At 45.1% G+C, this 13,116-nt stretch overlaps 1 protein-coding gene across 1 annotated transcript in view; it reads right to left on the bottom strand.

Moving 5' to 3' along the window:
• The window catches only part of notch2 (notch receptor 2), a 40,451-nt gene that overhangs the window by 4,148 nt on the left and 23,187 nt on the right, over positions 1-13,116 (bottom strand). Inside the window, exons 6-33 of the mRNA XM_031863908.1 lie at positions 12,649-12,771; positions 11,761-11,994; positions 11,328-11,483; positions 11,052-11,237; positions 10,529-10,642; positions 10,276-10,389; positions 9,885-10,118; positions 8,712-8,822; positions 8,416-8,608; positions 7,943-8,088; positions 7,704-7,817; positions 7,452-7,571; positions 7,125-7,277; positions 6,694-6,922; positions 6,204-6,405; positions 5,316-5,469; positions 4,987-5,171; positions 4,723-4,855; positions 4,356-4,607; positions 4,075-4,187; positions 2,550-3,079; positions 2,107-2,436; positions 1,847-1,989; positions 1,554-1,761; positions 1,133-1,217; positions 852-1,005; positions 445-767; positions 83-230 (exon numbers count right to left, since the gene is read on the bottom strand). Coding sequence (XP_031719768.1) covers positions 83-230; positions 445-767; positions 852-1,005; positions 1,133-1,217; positions 1,554-1,761; positions 1,847-1,989; positions 2,107-2,436; positions 2,550-3,079; positions 4,075-4,187; positions 4,356-4,607; positions 4,723-4,855; positions 4,987-5,171; positions 5,316-5,469; positions 6,204-6,405; positions 6,694-6,922; positions 7,125-7,277; positions 7,452-7,571; positions 7,704-7,817; positions 7,943-8,088; positions 8,416-8,608; positions 8,712-8,822; positions 9,885-10,118; positions 10,276-10,389; positions 10,529-10,642; positions 11,052-11,237; positions 11,328-11,483; positions 11,761-11,994; positions 12,649-12,771 — 5,187 coding nt within the window. The remainder of the gene's footprint in view (positions 1-82; positions 231-444; positions 768-851; positions 1,006-1,132; positions 1,218-1,553; positions 1,762-1,846; positions 1,990-2,106; positions 2,437-2,549; positions 3,080-4,074; positions 4,188-4,355; positions 4,608-4,722; positions 4,856-4,986; positions 5,172-5,315; positions 5,470-6,203; positions 6,406-6,693; positions 6,923-7,124; positions 7,278-7,451; positions 7,572-7,703; positions 7,818-7,942; positions 8,089-8,415; positions 8,609-8,711; positions 8,823-9,884; positions 10,119-10,275; positions 10,390-10,528; positions 10,643-11,051; positions 11,238-11,327; positions 11,484-11,760; positions 11,995-12,648; positions 12,772-13,116) is intronic.

The following is a 13,116-nucleotide window of genomic DNA, read 5'->3' as shown; positions in this document are numbered from 1 at the left end:
ATGCTGTAATTCATACACCAGACTTGCAGTACAAAAAAAAAGCATTCCCCAGGAAGACCAGATATATGAAAAGTTTGCTCACCGTGGTCGTCTACAGCATTGATGTCAGCATGGCAGTGGATCAGCTCTTCCACCATGCCGTCCACAGCTAGCCGGGCTGCCAGGACCAGTGGAGACGTGCCGTCGTTCATCCGGGCATCCAGTTCTGTTGCACGATTACGGATCAGTATCTGAGAAGACAAAAGATACAGACACTTGAGATACGATGGAAAAAGTACATGAAAGAGAATAGAAGTGATGCAGATTTCACAAGTAATTATCGTTTCATAGGGATTACCTTTGCCCTTGTTTATGATGTCTCATGACAACATTGTTTTGTCTGACCAATATCAAATTCAAAGTTTATACCGATTAACCGATTCTGATCAAACTGTTTTTTCTCACCTGGAAGACTCCCTGCGCATCAGCCGCCACGGCAGCATGCAGAGGAGTTCTGCCCATGTTGTCATGGGCGTTGGGATCAGCGCCAGCGTCCAGCAGTCTCTTAGCAGCATCAGCCCTAGCGTAGCGGGCAGCCAGGTGGAGCGCCGTTTCTCCTGTACGGTCAGTCTGAGCCATCAAAGAAGCACCCTGAGCGATCAGGTCTGAAATGACACTCGGCCCTGGTTCATCTCCTCCGCTCTCCTCCTCTTCTTCTCCTCCATGCAGGCTGCAGTCCGGGCCTCCACCATTACGCAGCGATGCCAACATCAATGGGGTGAAGCCATCTGAGAAGAAAAGAAAAGGAATATATAAGGAAGTTCTTGAAGTTGATCAGATTTAGAAGTTTATAAGTATTTTGTTCTTCTCACCAGGTCCCTTGACGTTAACATCCAGACAGTCAGCATCCAGGTCGGCCTGTGGGGGAGTGAGCGAGATGTCAGCAGCCTTGCGATGCTGCAGGGTCCACTCCCTTCGGTCAACACCTCCATCCATAGCGATGGGCAGCAAGGGTTTGTCTTCAGTCTATAAAAAGCAACAAAACTTGAAACAACATTCACAAAACAAAAATCCTTTCCTCATGGTCCTTACCCAATTGAATTGAAACTACTCCAATCCATCAGCTTTCTTTTTTCTCTCTCAATTCACTTACTCTTTGTTTCTTGGGTGGGACCTCGTCTTCCAGCCACCTCTGACTCTGAACTCCATCCATCATGGCATCCTGGGTCTTGAAATTCCTGATACGAAAAAAAGACAAAAGTTTAAGCAATAGCAACATTTCCATTTGGTTCTGCTTAACACTCAATCAAACAGTAGTATTGATCACTGGGAGCTGGACAGCACAACCAGTCTTCTGCTGATGCATTTGAGCTCATCCAGCCATTTAACGTAAATGCATCGTACACAAATGTTTCTTAACATTAGCAGTGATACTTGTTCACTTTGCATGGCCGCATCTCCCCAAGATCTACATTTTACTCTGGTATAAATGCCCACACATAACAGTAGCTGTTGTAATATATCTTGTTTTAAATATTCTCTAACACAAGCTTTTGGTCTGTATATCCACTCACTTCATGTCAAAGTCATCCTGTCCGACAGGCTCTCGCCTTTTGTCATTCTTATTGGCCAAGAAGCCATCAGGAAGCCACAGGGCGCCATGTTTGTGCTTCCTCTTGGCTGCTAGCATCCCCAGCACAAGGATCAGCAGAATAATAACCACGGCCACTCCAACCAGGTACATCAGAGGCGTTGGAACTGGTGAGTCATCTGGAGGCCCAGCTGGAGAATAGAAAGACAAGTCTAATACCAGTTGTTTTGTCTTCATTTGATTTAGGTTTAACTGTTGGATGACAGGCCTATGTACCTGTAACAGACACCAGAGGGTAAGGCAGTTCAGCCTTCATGTGTGCTGCTGCAATGAATGACGCGGCCTCATTAATGTTGGAGAAACAGTGGGCAGAGCTCTGGGAACATTCACGGTTATCGAGTTCCAGGTGCACCTCAGATCTGCGCAGATGTGAAAATTCAAACACTGTAAATGACATGCAGTTTGTTTATTTTTTAAGCGAGTATTATAAGAGAGCTTAAAGGAAGAGCCTTTACCCTATCATTAACTATTCTTACCCAATAACTTCCAGCTCCCGCTTGCTTCTGCTCGTCTGTATATGTCGTCCATGCTCCTCCCCATAGTAAGGGTAAACCATTGCCTTCTTATTTGTATCTAGCTTAACTTGCAGGTTGGTGTGCAGCAGGGCTCCCAGCGAGCGCAAGAAACCCCTCATGTCTCCAAGCAGCTCCTTAGGCTGCAGCCGGACCACGATGATCAGCGTGCCACCTACCACCATGGCTGGAGTGTCAGTGGAGCAGTCCAGGCCGTCCCAGCCACAAGCCTCCGTGTGGCAGCTCTGGTCACAGATGTCGTTCCCAAAGTGGTCTGCGCAGTACCTGTCATACCTGAAAATACACAGTACAATGACGGTGGGTGTTTCGTCATTTGGCTTCAAAATGTTTTGGACTGTAAACGCAACTGCAACAGCAATGACAAAATAAAGAAAAGGGTCACATACTTGCAGGATGATGTGGTCTCCTGGCACTCAAAGCTGTCAAAGAGGCACCCAGGGTTGTCACACTCCTTATTACATTGGCCATTCTTAAAGAGATCCCAGCAGGGAACACTGGCATCGCAGTTAACCCAGGGCTGCTGCCAGTTGAGCGAGCAGTCGCCTCCATCCCACTGACATTCATGGTTGTTACACTGATCGTCACACACCTTATCCCCCGAATGCTGCTCACACTGCAGATAGGGGCACGTTGGAGTGCGTGGCGTGATTAGTTTGTTGTCACAGTATGGTCCCGAGAAGTGCATCGGACAGCGGCAGCTGTACTGGTACGGGTTGGATGGGTCTTTGATGCAGGTTCCTCCATTTTGGCAGTTCCATGGACATCTCTGTTCATTCTCACAGTGTGGTCCGCTGAAGCCTGACTGGCACTGGCAGTACAGGTGGCCAGGTGACTCCACGCAGCGACCGCCATTCTGGCAACGTAGCTTTGTACAACTGTAGCCCTCTATTTCGCCACAGTTGAACCCAGTAAAGCCCTATAAAACATAACACCTTGTTTAAGTGGGACAGTAATATAGTCAAAAAGTAAGGCTTGGCTACACATTTGTAATAGGCCAATACAACGTTGCAGCTGACTTTTAAAGAAACAAACTACTATAACTAATGTACATCTAGGTTCTACTGCAAATCTGCTGCTCGTCTACTATACCTGAGCCATGGTGTGGCCCTCTGAAGCAAGCGTGAGAATAAGAGAGGGAGCGAGAAGTTAGTGGAGAGAAAAACAAGAATTTAGTGTGAAGAGATTCATGTTCTAGTAAGAAAACACCTCGGTAGTAACGTCAGCCACCTGTCCACTTCTATAATCTTCTGAAGTAGATCAGTACATCTATTAACAATTCATCTTTTCTATAAGCAGACAGATTAATGAAATAGATCCAATACCCTCTGAGACTTAAGTGATTAAGCATCAAAAACACACTAAAGATGTCTTCTGCTGAAGACTTTATGGAATTTGGGGGATTGTTTCACTTTCGACATTCGCTGTTTGATAATCAAGTCTGGAGGGATGTGCGGTAGCCAAAACACTAATGTGAACCTATCAAGAAAATGGAGGAACTGGTATTGATCGTTTTTTTTTTGTGCAGAGAAATTGAAACACAATCTCTGATAGTCCTACAAAATAAGTGTTTTTTTTTCCTCGCACCACAGCCAGCTATGTCGCTTCTTCTACATTGTGAACTTTGTGGCATACGCGCCAAAATCCAAACACAGAACAAAAGGCAAAATGATGCATATGTTATTTGTCTCTTTAAATAGTTATTTGAAGATTCACAAGCACAGTACTGTCAATCAAGACCTTAATTTAAAAGTATAGCATCACACTGATTATGAATAAATTTGAGTGCACGGGAAAACAACTGCAAAGAGAAATGAATAGAAAGGTGGTATTCAGAAAGCAAGCATAAAAAAAAAAGGAAAAATCGATTGAAACCTCTTTATCTTATGATAGAGTGACATTGAAGAAACTTACAGGAACACAGGAGCAGGTGTAGCCATGGACTGAGCTCATGTTCATAGAGCAGATGCCACCTTTGTGGCACGGCTTAGACAGACACAGATCCACCATGGACTCACAATGACGACCTGGGAAAGAAATAACAATTAACAACTCAAATCCTTTGCAGGATTATCCAAAAAATCTTTTATTATTGAAACAATTAACACAAAAGCACGGATGCCTTGCTGTTCTAACATACAAAACGACTAAATATGGTGCTGTTATGCCCCTTGGAGCGGGTAATACGAACATACCGGTGTATCCGAGGCGACAGCGGCACTGGTAGTCGTTGACCAGCTGCACACAGTCGAGGCTGCCGGGGGCCTGGCAGGGCCCAGACAGGCACTCATTGAGATCCCCCTCACAGTGTTCCCCAACGAATCCTGGAGGGCAGGAGCATGTGTAACGGCCCACGCCGTCCACACACTGTCCTCCATTCAGGCAGCGAGGTTCAAAGGAGCCGTGCTTGGGGGCACAGTCATCCTCGTTGACTTCACACTGGAGCCCTTCAGAGCAGTGGACAGACGGATGTCACTCGAGGTATCAAATAAAGCGTATAATCTGCTCTCTGAATACTTCATCAACCTGTGTGTGTACATACTATGTGATATGCAGACTTACCGTGGGCTCCAGGTGGGCAGGCGCAGGTGAAGCGGTTGATGAGGTTGATACAGGTTCCTCCATGGAGGCAGGGCCTTGAGTGGCATTCATCAACATCATACTCACAGTTCACTCCCTGGTAGCCTGGTTTACACTGGACCCAGAGACAGAGGTTAGCTCATCATGTGCCTTGGGGGCTTAGAATTAACGTGAAACATAAAAGCTTTAAAACCTACAAACCACCAACACACACACACATACACAAACAGCTGACAATGTACTTACTATGCACTCGTATGTGCCCTGATAGTCTTTGCATGTAGCTCCGTTGCGACAAGGGTTTGACTGGCACTCATCCACCATCTCATCACAGTAGCTGCCCGTGTATCCTGGCTGGCACTGACACCGGTGGGAATTGCCCACATTCACGCACCGCCCGGCGTTCTTGCACACGTTTTCAACCTCCAGACCTACGTCATTTGGTAAAGGAGGCACATAAAGTGAATAAAAGAATGTGAAGATATGTGCATAAGGTAAGAGTTTGTCTGATAAAACTGTAGGCAGGAAACTACATTTTCATTGTAAATACTAAATATTGTGTTGTAGGGCCTCACCCTTCCTGGCGGCAAAGTCCTGGCAGGACATGTTAGGGACGTCACAGTAATGTCCCGTCCATCCTATTTGACAGTGGCAGGTCCAGGAGGTCGACGTCTGAGAGCAGGAGCCGCCGTTGTGACAGCGCACCTGGCTGCAGAGGTTCACGAAATTCTGCAAAAAAAGAAACAAATGGAGAGAGAGTTGTAGTTGGTTGTAAATGTTACACAGACAGAAGGAACTGCACCACATCCAGCCACCTTCTTGAGTTACATACTTTCAGTTTGGGGCATCTAACCTAACCAACTTTCTTATTCAATATTCCCAATAATAGTGGGAATATCAGGCGCAAACAAAGCTTCTCAAGCGCTCCGAGCTGTGTTTTTTTTGTGTGCCTGGTTTTTTGTGAGTTTTTTAGCTGGGAAAAACGCTGTGGTGGACATACAATTTTGTGCAAAAATGTGACAGTGATATTGTTTGATTAACAGAAAAATCGTGCATGTTTATATATATGTATAAGTTTAATGATTTCTCTGTTTTCCTATGATCACGTGTTAGTGCAACACTAATAATGATTGTGAAGAATCATTAACAGTAATCAGTTAACATTGACAGACAAAATATGTAGACATAATATTTATAACTTAGAGATAAACCGAGCAAATTAATTATTTGGAAAGATTATATCAAAAGAGTGCCCTCCATATTATGTTCTACTCTTTTAAAATAGCTTTCAGTCTCAAATAGGTTGGTGACCCTTGTTATAAATGTTAAATATGAAATTACATAGATTATTATATTAGATGTATAAATATTAAATGGCTAAGAACGCATACTGTAGGACCCAGCTCAGGCACATTACCTGCAGACCCACACCGTTCACTTGCAGTGACGCACAAACACTATACCTGGCAGTTCTGTCCATTGTATCCCACAGGGCAGGTGCAGCGGTAGGTGCCTAGGCCATCGGTGCAGGTGCCTCCATTCTTACAGGGCTGAGAGTCGCACTCATTCTGCTCGTACTCACAGAATGTCCCGTAGAAACCGGGACGGCAACGGCAAGAGAAGGTGTTGATGTCGTCAATGCAAGTCCCATTATTCAGACAGGAGCTGGAAGGAAGGAGGGAAAACAAAGTGGTGACTACAGACTGTCCTGGGTGCTGAGTTTACTTTAATAAAAGGAAAAACTGTATATAGGAAACAAAAAAACCTATTAATGACATACATCTTAATGAGATACACAATCTGCCAGCACCAATGGCTGATTCACCCTCATATCAGGCAAATATTCCGTCAGATAATTGCAGGAGATGCAGTAGAAATCATCCAGGAGGAATCCATTGCAGAAGAACAGAACGATTGAGCTTTTATGGTTCCTGCTTCGAATGAACGACTCACCTCTCGGTACATTCGAGGATGTTGCGTTCACACTTGATTCCATCAAAGCCTGGTCGGCACTCGCACACAAAGCTGTTGACGTAGTCCCGGCAGATGGCACCGTTCCTGCAGGGCTGGCTGGTACACTCGTTGACCTCAGTCTCACAGCGCTCCCCTTCAAAACCGGGGCGGCAGTCACAGGAGAAACTCCCGACATCGTCCACACAAGAGCCTCCGTTCAGGCATGGGCCTACAGAGGGGAGGAGAGAGAGAGGGGAAAGAGACTTTCAATGAACAAAAACTTGATTTACTGATTGAACAAATCCTCCAGGTTATCAACGAACAATCCACCAGCAGTTGACTAGTCGCCATAGTCCATAAATGCAGAGGTGAGGCTACCACTAGGTGCATTCAGGCACTAATGAGGTGAATTAGTTGAAAGTGAAACTCACTTGGTGAGCAGTCGTCAATGTCTGTCTGACAGTTGTGTCCGCTGTATCCAGGTTGACATTTACACGTGTAGCTGCCCGGGCTGTTCATGCAGCGACCAGCATTTTTGCAAGGGCTCTTCCTGCATTCGTCGACATCCTCGGTGCAGCGTGTACCTACACGATTGTGACCAAACAACAACACATTAGCACGGCATCAATCTAGCAGTAATACCTAATATTAGATATGACTTTGCTCTCAGGCACACTGTCTCATAGTTTCCCTCTATCTCGACTCACATCCACACAAACTCAATCAGACGGACACGTATCTCACAGACAGGCACATACCTTGCCAACCAGCAGGACATCGACAGGTGTAGGAGGTGTAGTCTGCAGACGGACGGCACACTCCTCCCCTCTCACACGGATGAGAGGCACAGGGAACCTGTTCCACCTCACAGAATTTACCTATTTCAACAGAGCACAGATTTTATGAATGATAAAACAGGCTAAAAAAGGTACTCAGTTGGCTGCTACAAAGACATGCGGTTGCATGCTAATAAGTGGATGTTGATGTGGTGGAAGTGTGATGTCACTAACCTGTGAATGGCGGACTACATTGGCAGGAATAAGTGTTGACTCCGTCTATACAAATGCCTTGGTTCAGACAGGGCCCGGATGCACATTCATCTGTGTTCTTCTCACAGTTCACACCTAATACGAGAGGAGGGGTGATTCAAATATGTATTATTTAAAATTCAGTGCCGTTTACTCTATTGATTGCCTTAGAAAGTCTTAAAAAAAATGCAGTGCTAATTTATGTTAATTGACATTATTACCTTTGAATCCAGGTTGACACTGACAGGTGTAGCCATTGTGTCGGTCCACACAGGTGCCACCATTTTGGCACGGACTGGGCTGGCACTCGTCCTTTTCCTGCCCACACTGTTGTCCCTCCCAGCCAGCTTCACACTCACAACGATACCTTTACACAAGAGAAAGGCCAGCACGAGTTTAAAGAGGAGAAATTAGCCACATAATAATAATAATAACAGCAGCTGGTTTTTGGGCCAAACCTATTGCTGTGGCAGCGCGTTCTGTCTGAACGGCATGTGCGGAGTTTTGCTGTTTGTGTGTTTGATGCGTCATTTGATCAGCTTCTCTGACAGCCTTTATAGAGACCACCAACCAAACTATTTAGAACAAATATCGCCCAATAATGACCGGTGTCCAATCCATCGGTGCAACCTTAATAAGGATAGTTGTATCTCAGAACATAGCGTTTCAGAGTAGCAGTATGAGGTCAACGTACCCGTGTTGCTGTTCAATACAGTCTCCGTGCGCACAAGGCCGAGGAGCACAGTGGTCGGTCCCAGAGAGGCACAGAGGGCCGTGGGTGCTGGGCGGGCACAGGCAGTAGAACCCGTTGACCTTGTCGAGGCAGCTTCCCCCACTCATACACGGGTTTGAGTTACACTCGTCGATCTCCACTTCACATTTAAGTCCTGTCAGAGAGCAATTCAGAGGGAATTCATTCTTGATTATCCTGTTGATTTCAATAACAGCATCCAAATATCAGCTTTACTGGGGTATCTTAGCAAAACGTACCTGTATATCCTGCGGTGCACACACATTTGTACTCGTTAATGCCATCGTGGCACTCTCCCTTCTCACAGGGGTTGCTGGCACAGTCATCTTCATTGATCTCACAGTTCACCCCTGAGTAGAAAAAAACATAAATTCACAAAGGGCAACAATAGCCAGGTTTATGTGCTTAATCATTTTTAATTGGCCGTGCGTTTGCTCAGATTTAAAAGTAGCACACCAAAAACACAGAGTGAAGAGTTGCATAAGAGGAGAAGCGGATCAAGCGGCTGTTACAAAATGTGACAGTTAAGTAATTTACCACCGGGGGAGCAAGACTCCATAAAAATGTAGTTCCGCAAGAAGTGAGAAATGTTAACAAAAAGCTTTAATGGCCCACTACAACTAGAGTATGGCATAGTTATAAATCTATCAAGGATAACATTAGAGGAAAGTGGGAGAGAAGAAGAGAGAGGAAAAGGATGAGTGACAGAAAGATGAAAGAGAAAACTAGACAGAGAGAGGAAAAAGTAACATTTAAAGAGGGGAAGTGAGGGCATGAAACCAGAAAATGAGAGCTGACAGGCTGAGCTGAGGCAGTTTTGGTTAAGTGAGGACAGTGCAGACTTCAGTACCAGGTCTCAGGGTGGTACAGTGTACTGAACTGAGCCTATTAATCCATAGAGCAACGTGGGTAGCACCACTGGACCCAGACTTGTGACTGCTGTACACACAAGTGCTCTCCAGTTTATACATCGAAAGTTACACAGGAAGCTCTAGACGTGGGGGATGGGGGGTCTTTACATTCAGGAGCACCTCATTGTGATCTGGCTCAGACTCTTTCAAATAAGATTCGGAGTTAATTTATCCTTCGGTCTAAAGTGCCGGATGATCTAGAACTCAAACAATGTTTTGCGTTTATCGTTCAGTCTGTATGGTTACTGTAGCAAAGAGCTGTATTTAAAACCCAGTGGCAGTATTTTTGAGGAGAAAGTGTCTGAAACTCCTCTCGCACTAGTGCCATGGAAGATACAAAGAGGCTACTGGCTTGTCAGGTGAGAGAGTCGTACAACTGCATCACTTACGTACCATTATGTCAAATGACACTTTTTTTCTTTGAAGAATAAATTAGAATGAACTTGTCTCACTATATAGGCAATGATTTTTTATTTTTTTTGTAGCACACCAAGTATCTACCTGTGGTTCCTGGTGGGCAGTTACACTGGTAGGCATTGACCAGGTCAATGCAGCGTCCTCGGTTCTGACATGGGTTGCTGTGGCACTCCTGGACCTGGATATTACAGATGGAGCCCGTGTATCCAGGTTGGCACTCGCAGGAGAAGGTGGCGATGCCGTCTTTACACACACCGTGGTGGCATGGCTCTGGTACGCAGTCGTTGATGTTGTCCTCACAAAGTAGACCGGTGAAGCCTGCAGAAGGACATTTTCTCTTAGGCTATTGCGTCATGGATCAAGTGACTATTTCAGATTAAGTGATGCAGTCTACCATTTACTACTTTATAGCACAATAGCAGAGCAGGCCCGACACATTAGAACAAGGATTTAACATGTGTTTATTCCTTTTTACCTTCAGCACATTCACAATCATATCCGTTGGGTCGGTCGATACACTTGGCCCCGTTTAAACAGGGCGTGCTGGAGCACTCATCGATGTCGATCTGGCACATTTCACCGCTGAAGCCTGAAAACAGAACAGCACGATGAGCATGATAAGAAACGCACACGTTAAAAGACAGGACGGACTTCATAAGCCAATTCATTTTCACTCTGATTGTGCGGAAACCTGAAAAATACATGAACATAGCTACGTGTGTACTAACCTGCTGGGCATTCGCAGACGAAGCGGCTGACCTGGTCCAGACATTTCCCCTGGTTCAGACAGGGCGAGCTGATGCACTCGTTTATCTCCACCTCACAATGAGTCCCCTCAAATCCTGCATGGCAAGAAACAATTTTTTATGATTTCGCTACGGACTTTATGTGTTTAAATAATTTCATTTGAACCTTGTGGTGTCATCTCCACCAAGGAAGTCACGTTTTTGCTCAAACATTGTCTATTTGTTAGCAGGATAAAAAATGGTAACAGCTCTGAATGAGATTAAAAAAGGTAGGACATTTTTTCCAACATTTTATAATAATTTTCTTATGAATTCCCAGCACTTGTTCGGATTATACAATGTGGCACATGTATCATAATAGTGTTTATCCCTCTGGATCTTTCAGATTTAGATGATAAAATGTAATCCTTTCAAATGCTGCACTTCTTTGAAGCTCATTTGGAACAGACCGTCTGATAAAACTGCTTAAAATGTAAGGTAATTCATAATTTCTCAGGGAATGTACCAGGCATGCAGATGCAGGTGTAGTCCCCGATGCGATCCAGACATGTGCCGTCGTTCTGGCAGGGGCTCGAAGCGCACTCGTTGACGTCTTGTTCACAGCGCGGCCCAGCGTAACCCCTCACACAGTTACATGTGAAGGAGCCGTCGGTGTTCACACACTGACCGCCGTGCTCGCAAGGGTTGGTACCTGATGATGAAGAGGAAATAGGCATGCTTAAAAGCAGAACAGACTGGCAGAGGTACATGTTATGTGTGGTTAGAAGTTTCTCTTTCTCACCAATGCTGCATTCGTCTCTGTCGATGTTGCAGGTGCTACCTACATACCCAGGTGCACAGTTACAGTTAAACATGCCACTGATGGGGTTGGTGTCACAATGAGAACCCTCTCTGCAGGGGTTACTGATACAGGCGTCATCTCTATGGCAGAGCAAGCCTGAAAGGAACATTGTGTTGACAAGGAATGAGTAAACTAGACGCGGTATTGAGTTCCACAGTTAATCCCCAACATGTCAACTAATGCACTTTGCTGAAACTAGTTTTGAGAATTCGAAAAATCCAACACTCAAGCGACCGATGGTGTAACTTCATCACTCGCTCAGTCGGGGACAGACATGCGTTCAGCTATTTGAATAACAGATCCAAATGCAGAAAATGTCCAAACTGCAGTAGTAGTTTGGAGTAATTGAACAAAGGTTGCACTACTGGCCTACCTGTCTTTCCGTAGGGGCATTGGCAGACGAAAGACGCCACGCGGTCGATGCATGTGGAGCCTGCGCTGCACGCAGCTGTCGCACAGTCGTCGATGTTTATAGAGCAGTCGGGTCCACTCCAGCCGTTAACGCACACACAGACGTAGCTGCCAAACAGGTTGCTGCAGGTACCGCCGTTCTGGCAAGTGTTTGGCTGCAGACGACACTCGTCCACATCTTCGGTACAGTGCTGACCTGTGGAGAGGCATTTGGAAATGTAAACATATGAAGTTAAATCGTTGAGTCAATACTCCATGTTGTACTACAACATCACTTAAGGTGTAACCACATGGTTTTTCCTGTGGAGAAAACTAAATATTGACCCATTTTTTAAGATATTTCAGATGCGTACCGCCTTATTTAGAAAGCTCTATTTTTTGCAGACATGAAAAATATACAGTATGAGAATATTATTCATCCACAGTTTTTCGGTTGGCGGACAACCCTCTCTACCCAGTAAGCCACGGTCGCCCCTAAAACTCAGACAGGCCCAAGGAAGCTGATGTTTGCATGTTTGCTTTGTAAATGGAAAGCGTGCGTATGCAGTACAAGCGTGTTAGCACAGACACGCCTTGTGTGAAGTACGAGGCTCTGTAGCATGAAGAAAAAAAATACAGAAGACTGGTAGGAAGTGAGATATCAAAACAGACAACATGAAAGGATCCAATTTATTTATTGAAAATATATTTCAAAATGATATGGCTAGAATATCTAGAAAATGAAGAGGTAAGGACACAAACAATGTGCTGGCGATTTCATTTAAAAAATGTGAAAGACTTGACATGACATCACTGCAAGTAGTCGTGGCAAGAAGATGCAAACAAACAATTGAACACACAAATCCCTTACCAGTCCACTCTGGTGGGCACTGGCAGTTGTAGGTGTTGACTCCGTCCATACAGGTTCCTCCATTGGCACACTGATGACCGGGGCAGTCATCAATGTTGCTCTCACAGTTAGTCCCGTTGAAACCTGGCACACATGATCGGGGAAGACATGAACTCAAACATCTAACTTGCACATGATATTCTCCAGTGTACATTAGTATTATCACATGTCCTGGTAGTGTATAAACATCACTTGTGTGTGTGTGTGTGTGTGTGGTTGTTGTGTCTACTTGCTAACTGTAGCAGACTGACAGCACAGTGTTTCCAACACAACACAGCAAACAGGATCAGACTGTTTGCACCTCAAACAACATAATGCAACAATACAGAAACTCAAAGCTACATTCATAGATAGATAAATACCAGCAATTGTATTCTCTCAAACGCCCCCTCTCTCTCTCTCTCTCTCTCTCTCTCTCTCTCTCTCTCT

The sequence above is a fragment of the Anarrhichthys ocellatus genome, unplaced genomic scaffold (genome assembly GCF_004355925.1).
Source record: "Anarrhichthys ocellatus isolate YVR2014 unplaced genomic scaffold, GSC_Weel_1.0 scaffold30, whole genome shotgun sequence".
In the NCBI taxonomy this organism is placed as follows: Eukaryota; Metazoa; Chordata; class Actinopteri; order Perciformes; family Anarhichadidae; genus Anarrhichthys; species Anarrhichthys ocellatus.
The sequence above is the reverse complement of the archived record's forward strand: the minus strand, read 5'-3'. Positions and strand labels throughout refer to the sequence as shown.